The 21070-nt window shown below is 47.0% G+C and overlaps 1 protein-coding gene across 1 annotated transcript in view; it reads left to right on the top strand.

The window, feature by feature from the left end:
- Positions 1-21070, top strand: part of FSTL1 (follistatin like 1) — a 52038-nt gene that overhangs the window by 28848 nt on the left and 2120 nt on the right. The window contains exons 3-10 of the mRNA XM_058661950.1: positions 4743-4847; positions 7696-7825; positions 9059-9091; positions 9786-9916; positions 14645-14763; positions 16007-16119; positions 16411-16521; positions 19222-19298. Of these exons, the coding sequence (XP_058517933.1) occupies positions 4743-4847; positions 7696-7825; positions 9059-9091; positions 9786-9916; positions 14645-14763; positions 16007-16119; positions 16411-16521; positions 19222-19298 (819 nt within the window). The remainder of the gene's footprint in view (positions 1-4742; positions 4848-7695; positions 7826-9058; positions 9092-9785; positions 9917-14644; positions 14764-16006; positions 16120-16410; positions 16522-19221; positions 19299-21070) is intronic.

Raw genomic sequence — 21070 nt, 5'->3', positions numbered from 1 at the left:
GCCTCTCTCACACAGAGTAGTGGAAAGTGGAGCCAAAATTCCACCTTGGCATACGTGCATAGAGCTATGTTTTTAAATAAGAAAGTTGGAACGTAAGAAAAAAAGAAACAGAGGGGACAGAACCACCACAGCTGCAGTTAGGAAATGATGGTACATGAAGCTGACAGCCCTGTGGCTTTGCTTGAACGTGTCCTCCCCTGCCAAAACAGGCTATTCCTCCAGGAACCATCTCCTGAGTGGCCAAGACTGTGCAAAAACATTCAAATGTGTCTTATTTTCAGACTTCAGGATGGGCCCACAAACTCAGACACACTCTGCTGGTGGTTTTGCAAATAACTTGCTTTTTCCTTTGCTTGTAAAGGATCTTTTCTTGTTGCAAACAGAACTTCTGTTTTTTTTCTTGACTTTGGATTGGAGCCAAGGACCAGGTCTGGGGACCTTGGCATCATCTTCACCGTAAGATCTTAAATATAAAAGGGCTTGGGAGGGAACTCCTTGCCTATCTTAAAAAGGTCTTGAGAATCAAAAATGCTACTAAAATTTCCCGATTCAAGAGAATACTGTGTAAATATGAAATATCATTATTACCATGCGATGGAAGACCCCAGCTCAGAGAGGACATTTCTGTCTGGTAGGATGTTCCCGGTGACCCGTTTACCAAGGAGAACTGATTGTGTGCAAATGGACCCCAGATCAGACGTCCCTGCCCCAGCCTGTATGCAGTACTTATCACAGAAGCAGCATGGAGGGTGGCAGGGAGGCAGAAGAAGAAAGCTAGCTATGTGATGTTTCTTCATTTGGAGGCAGGTATTTTATTGACCAAAGCATCTAGGTGTCCACACTTCTGAAGCACCCTTCACCTGCGTGACTCAGTCCTGCTCTCAGTGATATTCAGGCTCACCCACTTCCTATACCTCTAACAATGGCCCTGCCTGGGACCCTTCCACTCCTGAAGAGTATGCTCATGCCAGCATGGTGACTCCTGTGTAGATCGGGTTCTTGGACAGCCTTGAGACCTGATTCCTAAAACCATCAGGAGGCTAAATCCCGCAGCCCTGCTTGGTTAACAACAGCTGCATTGTGCACAGGTGTCAGCCCTTGTCTGCCATCCCACTGAGGCTCTGGGTCTGACCCTGACTCAGCTCTCATTGTTCGGGTGGCCTCTATCTGTCAAAGCTTCTCCAAATCCGCAGTGGCTCTGCCCCTGTGATACTGGACTGGAACCTGAAAACCTGCACAGAGGTGGCCAGAACACAGCTGTCTGTGCAGAGCCTCACCTGAGCTGGCTGCGACTGTCAACACCAGCCCTGTTGCCAGGCACCCCTTCCCCCCAACCCACCCACCCTAGCTAAGGCCCTGCCTTCAGCCTGGAGGTTTCCCTGTTCCTGGCCTCTCCCTGCAGGCTGTTCTGCACTTTGGATTGAAATTGAAAGAGCTGCTATCCAAAGGACATTGCAGGGTATCCCATTCACTGTACCACCTTGCCTGTTCCCAGAACTTGCATGCGTCTCAGATCAGCTGTGAAGACCCAGCCCCTCATCACCGCCCTGATTGTCTCTGTCCTCACCAGGCAGCCATTGCTGACCCATGAGTACATCCGTGTCCTGTTCATCTCCTGTACAGGTGCTTGCTCCTCTCTCTGACCCAGCATCAATCAGGCAGCAGATGGGTGGAGGTGCACCTGACACACTCGCTCCCAGAGAAGATGGGGTTTGGAGAAGGGCTGTGAATAGCACACAGAAGCCATCTCTTGAGAGGAAACTGTCTTTCTCGTTGTTTTATACACTGAGGCATGCCTAAGAGCTGTGACAGCTGGGGAGAACTGGTGAGGCTGTGCGGGCTGCAAGAAAGACATCCTTACCCTAGGTTGGCAAGTCCTCCTGTGTGTACACAGGGGTGGGAGAGCTCTGCCAGCCCCTTTTCCTGCACCATTTCTTGCTGGGAGGAGAGGGGAGCTGCAGGAGCCCAGCTGCGCTTCTGCAATGCGGCTCTGGGCTGAGATGAAGCGGGAGAGCGCCACCTACTGACAGGCGCGTCGGCTGCACAGAGGCAAGGTTGTGTAATGGCAGCTTCCAGCCTCCCTGTGCTCTCCTACTGGGTAGTTAACAAGACCCTTTGTCTTTTTCCACTCAGTCAGACCTCCTGCTCTCGGTGTGTTTACAGTGTAGGGGAGGACGAGGGGAAGATGGGAACTGGAGATCCCGAGGTGATGAGGAGAGCGTCTTCGTGAGAAAATTGCCTAGGAACAGCTCGCCCCCTGTAATCAGGCCTCCTGATTACACGAGGCACTTGGTGTTGTGTGACAGGCACTCTGCTGCATGTGGTTGTCTCTTACCCTTCCAAGCATCCCTCGAGAAGGCAGTCGTCCCAGTTTCCACATGAGGAACCTGAGGTTTTAATAACAGTTGCTGGCCCCCAGCATCCACGACCAGTAAGGAACAAGGACCTTGGGGTATGGCAGAATCGAGGCTGAATTCTGTCTTGCTCTGAATCAGTTTCTCCCAGCACTTGCCAACCAAGCAGTTCCTGTCCCCAGTTCAAGGCAGAATTTCTGTAATCCAAGTCATCTTAGAAATAAAGGAACCGTTTCCTTTTGGTTGGGTAGAATCCCAACTCTGCTTTTTTCCACCTTAATCTCACACCCCCATCACCACCCCTCCCCTCCCCGCCAAGCTCAGTTCCCTGACGGTAAACAGGGTAGTGAGGATGTCTGACTTGCGGAGTTATGGTAGAGCCTTAATATTCTGGAGTACAGGGATTTCTAAACAGGAGCTTGGTCAGCTGTGGTCTGAACACCTACGTTGGGATCCACCCTTCTCTTATTGTTAGCTTTGGGCAAGTGACTGGATCTCACTGGTTTTCTCCTAAGTCCAATGGGGCTGACAAGGATGGACTCATTCTGTCAGAGCTGTCTGCACAGTCAGGTGAAAACCTGTGCTACTCCCATATTAGTTGTCATCATTTAAGTCCGAGGCATATGGTTCTTCAAATGGATTGGGGAGGGTTTCTGAACAATGACTTGGTTTGAATTCAACCTCTACATGAAGGCTTGTGTTTGTCGTGCTAAAAGCAGCCAACTAAGGTCAAGGCAGTGTGGGGAGCGGGAGCTCTGTGGATGCCACATCGGCTCCACAGGGGGACCTGGAGCACTCCTGTTAACACAGTGTTCCCAGCTTTACAGTCTAGTGCACTTCCCAGTGTGCCATCTCCTTTCGTCCTGCTGGGACAGCGGGCACGTCCCTGCTGTTTGCTGGGGTAAGGAAGGTCAAGGCTCACAAAAATCAAGTGGCATGTGGCTGGCGCAGGAGGGCTGTGTGCTGGGATGTCTTTGGAGGGTGGCCCTGAGGGCAGGCTTTCACACAGTTGTGTGTCTAGTTCCCACGACACACCCACAGGCTCAGACAGGCACTTATGGGAGGCGAGAGAACTAACGTTCTGAGTTTTTAAAAAACGGACCAACAATAGCCTTTTCCTCTTCCTTTTCAACGTGGGTTTGTATTCCCAGGCACAGTTTTCACAAGAGGGCCCTGCCTGGAGAAAATGTTGATTTTTTTTTACCTCCATTCCCGGTTGCAGAAACAACTCTGCAGCCCCACCCCCACCCTTACCCCTAGCCTGCTGGGAATTACTTCCTCATTTTCTTCCCTGCCTGCCAGCTTTATTGAATTCTCCTTAGCAACATCCAAAGAAGAATTCGCCTAGCAACAGCATGGGAACCAATGAAATGTGGACATGGGAAAGGCTTCTAAACCAATGGGGGCTCAGCCTGACAGCCAAGATGGCTTAGGAGAGCATAATAGCCCGCAGTTTGCAAAGCAGCCCCTGGGTGGCAGCAGACCAGCCGTGTAAGACACGGCTCTCACACATCCACTTTGGGATTTTTGCTTCTTGTGGCCTATGCTTGGATTTTTTTTTTTTTTTTAATCTGTAAGAATTTGACTGCCACAGGCTTTGTGGGTGTGAGTTCTCCGTGTGAGGTGGTATACATGGCCCAGACAATGGGCTCTTGGCTTCCACCACTGCCCTGACCTGTCCCATCCCATGACTCTCCTCATGGCTCCTGCCACCCCTGAGGTTTGAAGTGGCACAGACTGGCACTGCCCCCTGCCCTGCCAGTTCTGCCTCCCACATCTATACAGGAATGTCAGATCAGAAAGTGCTTTTATGCATTGTACATTCTGTCACGTAGTTTAGATCTCTTACTCTTGAAGCCAGAGGCAGCCATGGGAGGAGCTGAATAGAACTACAGGAAACAATAGAAAATCCCAGTATTTAGTGCTTTAGCCATCCTTGTGTGGAGATGTGGCCTTAAACACCACGTGGTGAGGTTTAGGACCTTCAGAAGTTTTGTGTCTTCCCAGGTGTTCCCATGAAGTCCAGTATCTTCAGAAGGTCTCATTTTATTCATTCCCTCCTCTTTGCCTCCAGCTGCCCCGGATTCCTGTGGTGGCATTGCTTTGTAGCTGCAGCCCTTAGCAAGGCATTGGTCTGTAATGGATGCTCAGAGACACTTTTAGAAGAAAGGAAATATGCAAGAAATGAAGTCATGCTCTTCAAGAAAACAGCCATAGGGGGAATGTGTCGGTGGAGCAGTGCCTGGGAGTATGCTGCTGGCTGCTAGGGCCAGCTTCTACCTGTTCAGGACCCTCCACAGCATGAGCTACACCTCCAGACTGAAGCCCAAGCCTGCAGACATACTATCCATTCTGGGATCGGCTCATCTCAGCAATGTTGTGTTTTAGGAGGAACCAAGGAGCAAATCCAAAATCTGTGCCAACGTGTTTTGTGGAGCTGGCCGGGAGTGTGCTGTCACAGAGAAGGGGGAGCCCACCTGTCTGTGCATTGAGGTGAGTCCCGACATCAGGAGCCACGACAGGGACCCAGGAGAGGGTGGGTCTCTTGCCTGAGCTGCCACTTAGCGGGGCAGTGCCTGTCATTTCATCATCTCTGCACAGGCATGCCTTGTCTATCTGGAAGACGTGACATTTTAAACCAAGGTGTTATAAATCATATACCTGATTTAGCACAGGGATTTTTTATATATTTTTTATGTTTGGAACTGTAAAAATGTTTAGATTGTCAAGTTGCTTTATGTTTGTCAAATAGTACAAGACGTAAGAGCACTTCAGAAAGTTCATAAATGAAGAAGCTAAAAGATAAGTTTATTTCAATCAAAATATTTTAAAATCCATGCATGATTTTCCTGATAGGCACTGTCCATGAACTTGATGAAGAGCCCTCATCTGCATGAATTTCAAATTTTCTGCATCAAAATAAAGCTTATCTTTTTATTCTATTTCCCATAAACTTTTTGAAGAAGTGTTATATTTGTATAGAGGGAACCAGTGTTTGGTATAAAATGTTCCACATTTTTTTTTCTATGCTACTATAAACATAGGATTTCCCCCTATTTTTTTACAAAGCAAGATTATAATATAGATATGTGCAGTTTATGTCTTGTACTGGTTAATAAATCGTCGACAACACACCAAAGTATTACATATTGTTTTAATTCACTTTTGAATAGCTGCATGGTATTTGATCCTACGAAAGAAGATTAGATTTATTGAGTCATTTCACATGGATGAACATGTAGGTTGTTCCATGGGTTGGTTACACTACAATCTATCACCTCCAGTACAGATTTGTTTTCAAGCTGCTACTGCCTTTGTTTCTTTGCCACTGAGCTTGCTAGGTCAAAGGATATGTTAAATTTTTAAGCGTATTTGTTTATTTACTTATGAGAACAGAGAGAGCGCCCATCTGTGAGATACCCCTCAGATATCCCAACGGCCATGAGTGGGCCAGGCCAAAGCCAAGGGCAAGAAACTCCACTGGGGTCCACTCAGTTGTGGCTCCCAAGCACTTGAGCCATCTTCCACTGCCTTCCCAGGGACGTTAGCAGAGAGCTGAATTGGGAGCAGAGCGTCTGCGGTTCCAATCAGCACTTATATGGAATGCCGGCATAACAACATGCCTTAACTGCTGCACCACAACTCTGACCTCTCCCCATGTGTCCCCCCCTTCCTTTTGTTAATCACATTTGAAAAATAAAATGAGCCTTTGAGAGATGCAACTTTTATTGGCAGGATTCAGCTCCATTCCCCCTCCTGAAGCAAACATGTATCCTTTCACCAGCCCTTTCTAGCAAATTAATCCTTAATCCGTAACCTGGAAACATACCTTTCTGCCAATAAATAACCCAGCTTAACAGATTCTGGTGTGTAGTCCCAAGAAGGAAGTCTTCCAACTCAGAAGCCTGAAAGTGAGTTCCTACTGGGCATGGATTTGCCCTGGGAGGTCCTGTCTAAAAACTGCAGATGACCACAGTCTAGTCTCAGCTTTGTCTTATGGAGTCATTGATTTTGAACAAACTACTTCCCATTAGATGCCAAAACAGGCTCTGATGATCCACTGCACAGCAAGCACCCCATAATAAATATTATTGACATAAGCAAGTGCAATTTATCTCTTCGGGCTTTGTTAACCTCATTTATATGTAGGGAGGCTAGCCTACTCCCATTGCAGGATGTGCTGTTACTTTTTGTGTTAACATGTCTTCTCTGTTTTGTCCCTTCATTAGGTGTGAGCTGAACTTGCTGCCCATACCACCTTCTTAAAAGACACAGATCTAAGGAAATTGGGCTTGTTTGGTATCTTGACACCTTCAGTAGGCAAAACAGAACCTAGCTGCCAAGTTTCCATTTCCCCTTTGCCTTGTTTCCATCAATAATGATTCTATATATGTAGCACTTCACAAAGTAGCCTCCATCTCCAGCTTCACAACAGGTTGTGAGATTAGAAGGAAATCAAATAGCCCTAGAATGTGAAACAGAGTCACAGACCCTTAGAGTTAGGCCCTGAAAGAACTGAAATGTGTGTGTATGTGTGTCTCTCACATTTCCAACCTGTCTCTGGCTCTTTTGTGATAGATTGTTGGCACATTAAGGCATCTTGGATCACCTAAAGATATTGAATGACTTTATCCAAAGTGGCAGAGAATCCAAATTCCTGACTTCTAATGAAATTCCCTTCTTACTGACTTGAGAGGGTGAATAAAGCAGAGCTTAGTCGAGTTGTGCTGCAATAGACAAATAACTGAGAGTAGATTATTTCTATATCATGGAAATCTGACATTCAGAGTTCTAGATGTTGGGAAGGCCAGGATCAAGGTAACAGCTGGTGTAGCGTCTGCAGAGCGTCTGATCCGATTTCCAGGGTGGCCCCTTGCCCATTGCAGCCTCATGTTGTGGAAGGCGGAAGAGCAAAGGGGCTGAGTATTACTACTGTGTGAAGCCTTTTTTGTAAAAAAAACCTTAGTCTCATTCACAAAGGAAGGGCTCCTGTGACCTAATCACATCTGAAGGCCTCTCTGAATATGATCACTTTGGAGATTGTATCCATGAAAGTTGGAGAGGATACAGCCATGCCAACCGTAGCAGGAGGCCTTTCTCTTCACTGAACAGAAGAAAAGACCCTGAACAAGACTGACCCCAGAGGACTGCGGTGGGTGGGACAGGATGAGCCACCTGCGACACCAAGTCAGCCGTGGTCACTGATGGCCAGAGCTGAGGTTCCCTGTGCCCTAGTGGGGTAAAGGTTCCACCTTGCTGGTGGGGAGGCGCCTTGCAGGATAGCTGTGTGTACACCTGTGTGTGCCTTGATTATGTGCATTTCCTCTTGTGTCTGTTTCAGCAATGCAAACCTCACAAGAGGCCTGTGTGTGGCAGTAACGGCAAGACCTACCACAACCATTGTGAACTACACCGAGACGCCTGCCTCACTGGGTCCAAAATCCAGGTGGATTATGATGGACACTGCAAAGGTAAGGCAGACTCCCCACCCGCTGCAGGGCAACTGGAGCCGCAGGGAGCCCAAGAGCAGATCAGCTGGTCAAAATGACCCTCGCTTCTTCCATCTTGACCATGGCCAGCAAAGTTGTGGAAACTACCCTGGCAGAGGCGATGGGTCCTCTTGCTATGAGCCTGCTTGTTTGGGCCTAGAGAAAAGCTCGGATTTGTGCCCAGGGCTTCTTACATCAGACCCTAATGGGGACTTCCAGCACTGTCTATAGCCAGATAGCAGATAACAGGTGACCACATTATTAATCAAAAATCATTTTTAAAAATCCATAAGTGATTTCCTTTCTAGAAAGCAGCTAGATTTCACTTTTCCTGAAGATTTTTAATCTGGGCACCTCTCAAAATTGGTAGTATTGTGTTTTGTCCATTTTGTGGTCAAATTATTACCCCTTGGAGTCTGAGAGATGGAGTTCTGCATTTGTTGCTAATTAGACATTAGCTACCTGCCAAGTCCTACACCTACCCAGCCTTTCTCAGCCCTGACCTTCCCAGAGAAGCAGAGAGCTGTTTCCAAGTGTTGGTGTCTACTCTGTTTCCTGTTCAGGGTGATTCTGGGCATGGATCCTTCTTTGTTAAATATTTATCTCTTTATTCAAAAGGCAGAGCAACAGAGAGAAAGAAAGAGAGAGAAAGAAGAAAAGGGGTTAAGGGATAGAGAAAGAATGATCTTCCACAAGTTAGTTCAAGCTAGTTCACTCCCAGATGGCCATAGTAGCTAGGGCTGGGCTAACTTAAAACCAGGAGTCAGGAATTTCTACTCAGTCTCCCATGTGAGTGGCAGGATCCCAGATATTTGGGCCATCATCCGCTGCTTTTTCAGGTGCACTAGCAAGACGCTGGATCAGAAGTTGAGTAGATGGGACTCAAACCTGTACTCTGAAATGGAATGCCAGCATCTCAGGCAGCAACTTAACTTTCCATGCCATAATGCTGGCTGCTTCATATTAATTCTCAGGCTCTCAGGACCCCATTCATCCAACAGGAAAGAGCAAAAAACCAAGAGGGCCATTCTGTGACCCTAGAATGTCAAACAAGGCAGGAAAGAAAGCATCCCCACACTTGAGCCCCGGAGGAAGAGGAGGAAGACAAGATGATGAGGTGCCCCTTTAGTGTAGCGCAGGCTTGATCCTAGACATCCATAGGAATGTTCTCTTCTGTCTTCGCCTGGCAACATGCCTTCTCTTTCTGTCTTGCAGAGAAGAAGCCGGTCAGTCCATCTGCCAGCCCAGGTGAGTGCTGGTCTGCTGTGAGCGCACACACACACATGCCTTAGGAGGAAATGCTTTCCATGTTGAAAATTCTGATTCTCTTCCACAATCCCTGACAAGGTGTGAGCTAGATCAGAGCTCATGACCCTAAAGTAGGCTCACCTCAAGCCAACCCAGAAAAACTGCAAAGTGGCCTTGTTCTGTGCTTACTGATTGAAACTGCTGTCTGGGTCAGGTTTTCCATTGCTACTGAGCAGTGATTGAATCACAGTGATAGAAAAGCCATTGCAACCTCCCCTTGTTACCCTGTAAGATGGGCGCATGTCACAGCCCCAGCAAAAGCAGAAGGCATGATGTGTTTTGAAAGTGGATGTTTGGGAAGGCTGGTGAGACTTCTGGGGTTTTCTATAAATAAGCCTGACAAGTTCATCGTGATTTATGCTTGGTGTGCACATCCCTGGAACTCCCCGCCCAATGCAGCTCTTATTGTGATTATCAATTGAGAAGAATGAGCCTCAGAGAAATGAAGTGAGTTTTCCCAAATCCACACAGCAAGGAAATGGCAAAATGGGGTGGAATGCCTGTTAAGCACCAAAGTTTCTGTTGTAGTGTTCTGGGTGTTTGACAAATGTTTCAGCAATGACAGCTTGAATTCTGGGTTAGACTCTTCCTAGCTGACTGCCTTGTGTGTGACAGAGCTGTCCCTTTCCTGCAGTCGTTTGCTATCAGGCCAACCGTGATGAGCTCCGGCATCGCATCATCCAGTGGCTGGAAGCCGAGATCATTCCCGACGGCTGGTTCTCTAAAGGCAGCAACTACAGTGAAGTTCTTGATAAGTACTTTAAGGTAACATGGCGTTGAGAGATACTTCCTCCTCCCAGAGCTTGATCAGAAGGAAACACTGGGATAAACCTGACTCCCTAACCAAGACAAAGTTGTGAAGCTGCTCGAAAGTTGCCTTCTGACCTGCTTGGTCCGTAGGAGCCCTGCAATCCTTGGGAGTCTGAGACACATGTGCTCCTTTCTTTGGCCAGGAAAGCCACAGAAAGGGTTGATGAGGCAGTCACTGATGGCTAGGACCCAACCTGACTCCTGCTGCCAATGGTGCCTTGTGCAGCTGAGTGCTGTTACATGACACCTTCAGATTCACCTGGACCCAAACACATTCAGCCTCTTTCCTGCCCACATTGATATCTCCCCAAGTTGTTAGTCTTCTGTCGGTGAGCTGGCATTTCATGGGTCCAAAAAACCTGGCTAAAAAAAGATACTGCTATTCCCTGTTGTTTTTAACTAAAGAGACGGTGCTCTAGGTCCAAAGAGATGTTTCTTCTAAGAAAGAAAAGGAAGGAGGAAATAGTATGAAGTTGGCAGTGGCAGGCCACCACGAACGTCCTGCAGAGCTTCAGAGTTGCTGGAAGGAAAGATTCATGGCTGTGTTCCAGCTGATTGCCAAGGACACAGACACATATCACTGTCGCCGCTGCTCTGGCCGCGGTGACAACTAAAAACGCCTAGTCATATTCTTGGAGGTCCGGGAAAAACTGGCGAAAGCGGCTGCGTTTTAAAACCTTTTCTCCGCTGCTCCTGTCCCCGTCTGTCTAAGCTTTCCTACCCGCTTCTTCGCCACCCTTCCTCCCGTTTTCCACCACCCTTCTTCCCAATTCTTCCCGTTTCTGTATTCTCCCTGTACGGGCCACCAGAATGTCATGAACCAAAAGGGAGAGAGACAAAACCAAAAAGAGAGAGCGAACCAAAAAAGGCAGACGAACCAAAAAAGGCAGACGAACCAAAAAAGGCGTTTAATGCCTAAAGTGAGCTGCTTATATACAGTTCTTCCACCAATCACTTCTGCCCGTGGTCCACAGGGCGCTATCTGATAGGCCAGCAATCGCAGCCAGGGAGAATTAGCCTATCCTTGTGACTTCCCGCCTGCCCACTGGTGGGACAAGTCCCGCCTCCTGGCACTTGGCCAGCCGCCATCTTGAAGCCCCTCATCCATGTGGGGTCGGCCGCTCCCCACATATCACACTGGGAAAAAGAGAGACACATACACAGAGATACAACATGCTCAAGTTACGCATACCGCACGCAAATGCACAGCCTGCATGCAAACACACACAGTTCAGACCCCCACATTCTCATAGAGACCCAGGGGCTCTCCATCTAGAGACAAAAGTTGCTGGGGAGCACTCTAAGACATACACACACACACACACACACATCCTCTCTCACCTGCGCCCTGAGCTAACCAACCACAAGAGGGATTTTTTTTTTAGCAGCTCTGACACCATCCAGCTGGATCCATGCAATTTCAGTCTGGATTCTTCTCTCACCCTGGCTGTATGGACCCCGTGGTAAAAGATTACTGGGTTGGAATTAAACGAATGGAGGGTCATTTCAGCAGTCTCTTCTGTAATTATTCTTAGTTATAGATTTCTCTCGTCAGCTGGAGAGATTAAATCCCTGCTGGGATTCAGCAGGATGAAAAAGCACTACCCAAGTGCCCTGTCCTGTTTCTATCACATGCATGTCACAGAGCCCCTGGGCCAGGGCTGGGTCCTCCCCTAGAAAGATACATCACCCTGCTGAGGATAGGGTAGGAACAGAAGGGCACTGACAGAAAATTATTTTTCCCAAAGCTGCCTAAGTGGTACCCCAGGGCCCGTGGTAAGCAGCAGCTTTGTGATTATAGCTTAAGCGTTGCCGGGCCCAGGACACTCCTTCCAGGGCACCTCTTGGGACCTTGTAACCATTGATCGTGGCTCTCTGGTGGCACCCTGCCTGCGGCATCACTGACACCTGCTATTAGATTTGATTGTCAAGTCCCTTGACTACCTCACTCCCCATCACCACACACACACACATCACAGCCCAGAAGCTTCCATCGAAAACCTGCACACCCCCTTGAGACAGCAGCTTTGCTCTAGGGCATTTTCACTCACTCACAACTAAGAAAGCTAAGTCATGACTTTCTAACATCAAGGTCCTTCCTTTCCGACTCCCTGGCAGTATCATCCCGCAGAAAAGAGAGGCTTTACTTTCTGATTCCTGCTGATGTCCAGAAACCTGTGTGATACTGTCTTCAAAGGGAGACTCCCTCCCCTAGGTGAACAGCTGCCAGTTGGTAACAGATCTGATATTTCACAGAGACATCTGTTTCTGGACCAGTGAACTACTCTCCTGCCCACCTGGCATTCCACACATCGACATCAGTTGAAAGACCAAATCTAATGGGAATTTGGAAAAGACCCAAATCAGACTTTAACCTCAGCTAGTGACCCACTTGCTGTTTCTGGGATGAAAGTGTAATAGGATGCCCATCTCTCTCTCTCTCTCTTTCATACACACACACATACACACCCACAACTCCGTGTGGCTGGTGAAACTAGAGCCAGCTTTCCTGTCCCCTGTACCTAGCTATCCAATTGTCCAGTACTCCAGTAGCTGTGAGTGAGCACCTGGCGCAGCCCCTCTCTGAGCCGTCTCCATCACACACACATCTTCCTGCCTTTCCACGACCCTCCAGTGACATGACAGGAAAGTGTTGTTAGTGTAAATACAAAGCTTGGAAATGCAGACTTCTGAGGGGGACTTCAGAGAGTTCAAGGGAGTAGAATTATAAGTTGCATACGATGCATCTTCACTAAACTATTTGAAGACCCCTCATATGCCTAGTTTGAAAATTTTGGCCAATAAAATAATCCTTCTTTTTAAAATCAATTATTACATGAATTTTTAAAAACATACCCTCATTCTTTGTCAGTGTTGGCTAAACAGAGGCCAGGAGAATTATGTTGGTATCCAAGAAGAGTCTCCCACAGATAGTTACCCCTTCCTCCCAACCCTGGCCAAAGCATTCCAGTCTGTTTCATGGTCAGGTTCCAGGCTTCTGCCTTCCTATGGATTCCACCTACAGATCTGGCCTGGGGAAAGACAGAGAAGGCCCTTTTGAGACAAGAATGCAGGAAGGCAGGGATGGGTGCTTAGCTTTAGGCTTAGATCTAGTTGCAATGAATATCAGGTATATGTACATAGTCCTGTCTCTTAAGAGCCAACTAGGCTCATCCAGGTACAGGATGCTCACAGGTGCCTCTGGCAGCCCACATTGGATTGTTCTCTTTATATTCTGTCTGTCATCAAGCCCTAAAGACATTGGGATCTTTAAGGATTGCTTCTGTCACCCCAACACATACAACCCTGAACTCAAAGTCCTGAGCTACTAAAATATGGCTCCTTGACAAGCTTTTAAAATTATTCTTGGCTAATTAATCAAGACCTCACGAGGTCAATACTTATAGAGGGTTCCTCAGAGGAATGCATAGTGAATAAAGAACATCTGAGACATGTTCCAAGGGATTGAGGACAAGGATGATAAATTGATGCTAAGCTGAAGCCTTGCGGTTGATCTATATGTTTTTGTCATGCCACGTGCAACAGGAAGACTCACCTGGCATACAAGGAACACATGACAGTCACAAAAACAGAAATGGTAGCTACATTTTTTTCCTTCTACGTGGAAACCAAGACATATTTTTCTAGAATCCCTTGCAGCATCTGGGAGCCACCCTGAAAGGAACATGTCGATGTTGATTTCATAGGGTAGCAAATGAGGCAGTCTATGGAAAGAATATAGTTGTGTAAGGGTGGCAGATGCCATGCCATTGGAACTAGTTAGGAGGCTGGCAGTATCCAACTTGGGATTGATCAGAACCTTGAAATTGACACCTTTTTCCTGCAACAAGAGCCGAGGCATTGCTGATGATCCCAGTTGGCTGAGGTCTCAGTTTAGCATCTTTCCATGCAGGGAGAAATGCTTGGTCCCTCTGTCCCTTCAGATCTGTTCATGAGGTATTAGCTGGAGCATCAGGACAGCCTGCACCAAGGAGTCTGAGGATCTTTGCTCTCACCGGCAGCAGGACCCACTGCACAGGACTTTGTGCCTGCAACTTAGTTAATTCGGACCCTTTGTGCATGTATTCTCACCAACATGGTCTGTTACAGCCACCAGTGTCAAAGTGAAATCTTGATAACAGGGCATGGACACTTGAAATCCAACAGCAAGATATGTTCCTGTAGATCCCAAAGTGAACTAAGAGGGTCATTTGCGTTGTTGCTCCTGAGCACCCTGTTAGAGGAACCCCTCTGGGCCTCCAGCCAAAGATTCTGATCCCGAACTGGTCACCTTTCTTTGCCTTTCTGTCTTCCCCTGGGATCTGTGAGCATGGATTGTTGCTGTCTGAGCTCACACTTAAAGCCAACATTGTGAAGTAGATTGTCAGACACCCCAGGGCCCTGAGCAGTTCAGCTTTCTGTTGGAGCTACCCTCTTGGGACCCTTCCCTGGGTTTGAAGGAGGTGGGGTGGCCTCTGCCAGATCCCTTTACTCTCATCTTGGGACATGGGGGCCTTCTCTGGATGTCCTAGTGACTCCAGTCAGGATTGCTGGAGCTCTCTTAGGCCAGGGCTAGAATGAGTCAAGGAAGGATGAAGCAGAAATGGGCCAGGACAAGGGGTCAGGAATGGGAGCTAGAGTTCTGCCAAACCTCCCTGAAGGATCTCTGCACACCCTTTCTAGAACTTTGATAATGGTGACTCACGTCTGGACTCCAGTGAATTCCTGAAATTTGTGGAGCAGAATGAAACTGCTGTCAACATCACCACCTATGCAAACCAGGAAAACAACAAGCTGCTAAGGTACACATGGGGCGTGGTCAGCTGGGAGCAGGTTGCCTGGGACGGAGATTCGCAACTCTTTCTACCAGACAAGGAGCCACCAGGAGAACAGGAATTGTGTCCTGTTCTAGTCTGATGAACACTGCAGTCTAGTATTGAAAACCATCCATCACTGATGATGTAGTTATGATTTTCGGCTAGCTCTGGCAAGGAATTGAAGATTATAATGGATCCTAAGGCAGATTATCAAGGTCACACCCCGACAAAGCTGTTCCTGAGGGCTGTGCCTGATATTTTGTTGTTCATTTTCTGAAAGGGTTATCAAACTGCAAATCTGAAATAGCTTCAGAGGTGATTTTTAAGAAAATCAGTGCTGTTTCATGTTGATTGCTCTAATGATTACCATGATATGCCCTCCCCCCTTCTCAGTATTATCCCAGAATAAGTATTTTTAAAAATTAACCCTGCTTTCTAGTGTACTGGTAAAATTAAAAACAAAAGTGCCTGTTATGTTCTCAAGTGACCCAAAGCACCTAGAAGGACTCCTTCCTTAATAATAATCCATGACCTTAAACCGTAACATAGTCATCTTTGGTCATCTGAAATTTGATAGCGATTTACAGTTTCAACACTTGCTCCTCCTGACATCCCAGTGAAGGAGGTGTCTTGTCCTCCTTTCACAGATGAGAAGACAGGCTCTGAAAGGTTGAATGATTAGCTCAAGGACATGCAGTAGTAAGGGATTCAGCTAGGGCTAAAGTTCAGGCTAAAGGGAGAGCGATGGAACTAAGATCCTTTTGGTCAAAGATCTCTTTCTAGAATGGTTAGACTAATGCTTCTTCCTCTACTTTTTGTCAGATTCAATGTCCTTTTCATATCATATTTAATTTCCTCTGTCTTAACTTTTTTAGTCTGGTTAACTTGACACATAACGCATGGGAAGAGTAGCTGTTAGTGGAAGCTGTGCGGGTCATAAAAACATTTGTCTGTCTCAGTGAACAAAGCCAAAAATGACTTTGTCTTCTTAGACAGAACAGTTGATCAGCTTGAGGGATCTGACATCCAATAAGACAAACTGAAGGTTAGAGGATCCCGGGGCCTGGATAGGCAAAGGCCATGGTAGGCCAGTGCACAGTGTCCCATTCAGCAACCATCTCTTGGTCTCCACTGCAGGCTGCAGGTGTGTGTGGCCTTAGTACCATCTTCCTTTCTTGGGAGCAAAACTGAGCTTTCACTGACATATTTCTCTTGCATTTCATTTCAGAGGACTCTGTGTCGATGCGCTCATCGAACTGTCTGATGAAAATGCCGACTGGAAACTCAGCTTCCAAGAGTTCCTCAAGTGCCTCAACCCATCTTTCAACCCTCCAGAGAAGAGTATGCTTGAGCTGAAGACAGAGTTGTTGGGAGGGAGGCCGGGTTAGAAAGCCTTGGTGGCGCTCTCCAGAATTAACTGATAAAATCCCCTTCCTTGATTGTACACTGGGCCTTGTTCATCACCTCTGGCTGAGTTAGGATCCAAAAATCTTGAGGTTGATGGTCACATTGCCTTGACTATAGGGCATCTTGTCATTAAGATGATCTTGTCTGGGAATGGGTAAGGTCCATAGACTGTAGCAAAGCTCCCCTCCCATCTGTACTGTTGTCCCCTCATTTGTGGTCCCACAGAGTGTGCACTGGAGGATGAGACATACGCAGATGGAGCCGAGACTGAGGTGGACTGTAACCGCTGCGTCTGTGCCTGTGGAAACTGGGTCTGCACAGCCATGACATGTGATGGTGAGCTGTGTCTTGGGAACAGGAAACAGAAAAAAGCAGCACTGTACCTCACTGTGGGAGAAGTCCCAGGGGGTGGGGTGGAGGTAGAGAAGAGAGCCAAGGCTGGGAGCAAGAACCCAGGCAAACAATTGGCCGACTCAGACTTGGCATATTGGAGCTCCCAGTGGGCATCTCTGAGGGCAGAGCACTCTTTCCAATGCCTAAGTGTGCAAATCACCCCAGAGACTTCTAATAAGAGAACACTTAGACCCAGGACCTTAGTGAATGTTGCTATGAGACAAGAATAATAATAAGGAAAACAAATACTTGCTATATGCTAGACATGCTTCTCAGCATTTACATGTGAATGCACTTAACCTGTATGACACCTTGGAAAATATGCTGGGAGAGACTGAGGTGGTTAGAGGACAAAATGACACCACCTTGCCATACCCAGAAGAAAATGGAAAAAGACTGGGTAATCCTAAAAAAAAAAAAAAAAAAAACACCTGAGGTGGTTGAAACGTGGGCAGGGCAGGTTGAGGAGAACATGTTGGAAGGATTTGGGAAGACAGGACAGAGGATCAGGGATCCCATCAGGGTTCTGTTACAGTGATGCCAAAGGTCAAGAGAAACTTTGAAGTCAAAGCCAAGGCTAGCAAAGAACCAGAGACCATTGGGATTGGAGGAAAGAGTTAAGTATTGAAGCCAGGTCTGGACTGAAGAGCCACCCTCGGTTTGAGAAGAATGCTGGTTAGAATTTGACCCAAAGTTACACCCAATGTGGAGAACCTAAAAGTAAGTCCCACACATCCTACAATCCAAGTTGCCTTCCCTATATGGAGGTCATTTCTGCCCACCATCACACAGCCCAGGACTGCTCACCCTCCCTGTGTGACTAAAAAGAGTACACCAGCAACCTGAGCATGTCTTGGAGTGGAGATCAGGGATACTTACAGAAAGAACACTATGTACCTAGCATCATGTTTAGGAAGACTAGGTAAGGCAAGATCCCAGGATGAGATGCTTCTGGCCAATGAGGCCTGGGGAACACCAGTGGTACAAAAGGAACCCAATGTTATCAAAAGGTCACCAGTCCACCTCAGTCCAGGACTGTTGACAGGGTGGAAAGGCAGGAAACCAAGAGAATTCCAGGGACAATTTGTAAAACAGCAGGAGGAGTCTAGAAAGCCTTAGAAGTTATTGGATGTGTAGACCAACCCTGGAAGGCCAGGCCACACAGTAGCTACTGAAGCCCACAACATCTCAAATCAGTGGCCCAGCCTGCATGACCTCTGGTCTTCCTGGAACTCCCTTCAGTAGCTCTCCCTACCTGTCTGTTCCTGTGTGGCCTTGTAAGGGAAACCCTTCATTTCCATGACATAGCAGTTGAGGAGCATCTGATAGGCTGAGCTGTAATCACAGTCATCTGGTAAGAACCCCGTCCTGTGCATCAGGGCCAGGTTACTACCCCTGTGGACACTGCCCATTTTCACAGCCACACAGCTCCATGCTGCAGACCCACCTCCCTGGATGGCTCTGCTTCAGAGCACTGTAGGAGTATAGGGTCGTGGGGTAGTGACCAAGGACCTGTGTGGTCTAAGGATTGGAGAGGGTATGGCTTTTCAGGTTAGTACCTGAAAGTTAGCAGAGTGGTGTCAGATCCTAAATCCCAACATGACAAACAAGAAAGGTCACCAAGATGTAAGGGCAGGTAAAACCAGAGTTAGGGAGACTACTGTGAAGAATAAGCCCAGAGTGTGTCCCAGACATGCTTCCCGCGAGATGACCGGCCTCCATCCCAAACCTACTGAATTAAAATCAGCTGAAGGATAGCTTGGGGACCTGCATAGTCTTGTTTTTGTTGATCTGGACTGAGAGTTTATTTATTATTGCTAAGTACAGTGTCCGTCAACCATGGCTGTACATTAAAATCCCCTAGAAAGCCTTTTTCCAAAACACAAAAAAGCAAAAATCAGTGTTCATCTCATGTTAATAAAATTGGAATCCCTGAAGCTAGGACCTAAGCAATTGTATTCTTAAAATTTTCTCCAAGACTGTTTGAGGATGTGTGAATGGCTGAGAGGAGTTCCCTGAGGCAGGATCCAGCATTTTCTACAGGGTCAGCTATAAGCAGCTGAAGGAGACACAGTGAACAGAGGCCAGAGAGGAGCAGGGATCAATAGCTTTATCAATAGTATGTAACCTAGGAGCAATCATCCATGTTAATAGAAATTGTGAATTTCATCTCTCCTTCCACACGTTAGATGTGGGATGAATTGAGGACCTACAGGCTAGATCTTGGTGGGATCCCTCCTGGGATTAGCACAGCTACCACTGCTCTGAGCTTTGGTTCTTCTTCTTCTTTTTTTTTTTAAGAGTTATTTTATTTTTATTGGAAAGTGAGATATACAGAGAGGAGGAAAAAGAGAGCGAGGAAAATCTATCCACTGATTCACTCCCCAAGCAGCTGCAACAGCTGGAGCTAAACTAATCCGAAGCCAGGAGCCAGGAACTTATTCCGGGTCTCCCAAGCAAGTGTAGGGTCCCAAAGCTTTGGGCTGTCTTGCTGCTTTCCCAGGCCACAGGCAGGAAGCTGGATGGGAAGTTGGGCAGCTGGGATTAGAACTGGTTCCCATATGGGATCCCAGCATATTCATGGTGAGGACTTCAGCTGCTAGGCCACCGCGCCGGGCCCATGAACTTTGGTTCTTCTTGCAGGAAAGCATCAGAAGGGGTCCCAGACCCAAACGGAGGAGGAGATGACCAGATATGTCCAGGATTTCCAAAAGCACCAGGTGAGAGGCAGCTTCCATGCAAGTTCAGGCATCCCTGCTGCCACCAGGCCCAGAGACCATGCATACTCCCGGTGCCCCGGGAGACATGCCATGCTCAGTAGCTCCTGAATAGTACCACTTTACCTATTACTGTTGAATTTGATCCAGACATTCTCTAATGGGTATTTCTGCCATGGTCAAGTAGGGTGCCAGAAGACATAGGGAACAACTTGGTGTTTGGCTGCTTAAGACAGACCCAGACTAGTAGTGATTTGCAGATGAGGTGGAAGTGATTTGCAAATGAGCCTGATGGTAATGCTTCTTGTCATGGCCAGCACCCAGATCAAAAAACTCTTCAGTTGCTTGAAAGCAAGCTCTGGAACTTGCTCACCACTGTACCCTCCCACGTAGCGTGGGACCTAGAACATGTGTAGCACTGAACAACTGTGAAATTTATACATTTGGACCACAGCAGAAAGGATTTAAGTTAAATACAACAATGACTAGAAAATAGCTTGAGATTAACCAAAGTTCTCCTTCTTGAAGATTCAAGAAGATACTAAATAAGAAGTCTGTTCAGTTTCCATGTGGTTCAGTTGAAGGCTGAAATATTATGGGAATATTGGGCTCCTGGCCCCGCCTCTCCACGGGCCTGTCATGAAGTCATAGAGCTGTGGTGCCTTATGTTTCCTGCCTGTAGATTGGGTCTAGTAGTACAAGCCTTCTCTGTGACTCAGATGTTTTTAAGGAGTAAAATGATCATAAGTACTACTAGCCTATTGAGGTGAAATATTTGACACGAATAAGTGGAACCGTTAATAGTAATTGTTCTTATTTAGTGATAATTCTTTATGCATAGTCAGTTTATCATTGTCACTGCTGATGTTAGTGAATAAGCACAGGCTTCTAGTTTGTTTCACTCAATTTTTCAGTATTGTGTGTCCAATGAGTCCAGCCCCGTGAAGTGTATGTGTGTGTTGGGGGTGGGGGGTGTGCTTTATAGGGATTCTTTTTCATCTAGGGTGGGAAGTTGTCAGATAGTGGGGAGTGAATTATAATCACTAGCATTTAAGGGTTTCTGATGTATGTGAAATCCCTTAGCAGCAGAAAATGGTGAGACAAGAACTCAACTGCAGATAGTTTATCAGGGAAGTAGTCCATCAGAAAGGGACTTGGAGAATAGTTCAGGAAGAAGGTGATATACAATGTATGTTCAGGCATATTAGGATCCAGGGCAAGTGGAAGTGAATCCTGTTGGGGAACTGAGTTGCTGTGTCTGAGCAGAGAGCAGACAGGGATTTCAACAAAAACTCCCATCAGCCATTGGAGCCATTGATGGCTGCTGCCAGGAAGCATGGGTTCCTTGGCATTTCTGGCCTGTCAGCAAATGTGCACGAAGTGGGCCTCCACAGCCAGGGAAAGCCCTTGGGCAAAGAGATGCAGCCCTGCAGAAGGAAGAAAGTTAGTGTCAACCAGCATATGAACAAAGGGACTAGGGATGAAGTAGCAGCTATTGTGTCCCAGGCCCCATGGCCAAGGGTCTACCCTATTTACTTTTTAAAATTGAGTTGTCACATACCATAAAATCTGTTCCTTAAAAGGGTATTGCTCGCTAGTTTTTTTTTTTTTAGTGTATTTATATGACTGCCGTCACCTCCATGTAATTCCAAAACATTTTCATCATCCCCCCACAAAAAAAAATTATACCCATTAAAGGTCAGTTCTCATTCTCCTCTCCTTGTCTCTGGCAGCCACTAACCTACTTTCTGGCTTTATAGATTTGCCTATTCTGG

The sequence above is a fragment of the Ochotona princeps genome, chromosome 3 (assembly GCF_030435755.1).
Source record: "Ochotona princeps isolate mOchPri1 chromosome 3, mOchPri1.hap1, whole genome shotgun sequence".
Taxonomy (NCBI): Eukaryota; Metazoa; Chordata; class Mammalia; order Lagomorpha; family Ochotonidae; genus Ochotona; species Ochotona princeps.
The sequence above is the reverse complement of the archived record's forward strand: the minus strand, read 5'-3'. Positions and strand labels throughout refer to the sequence as shown.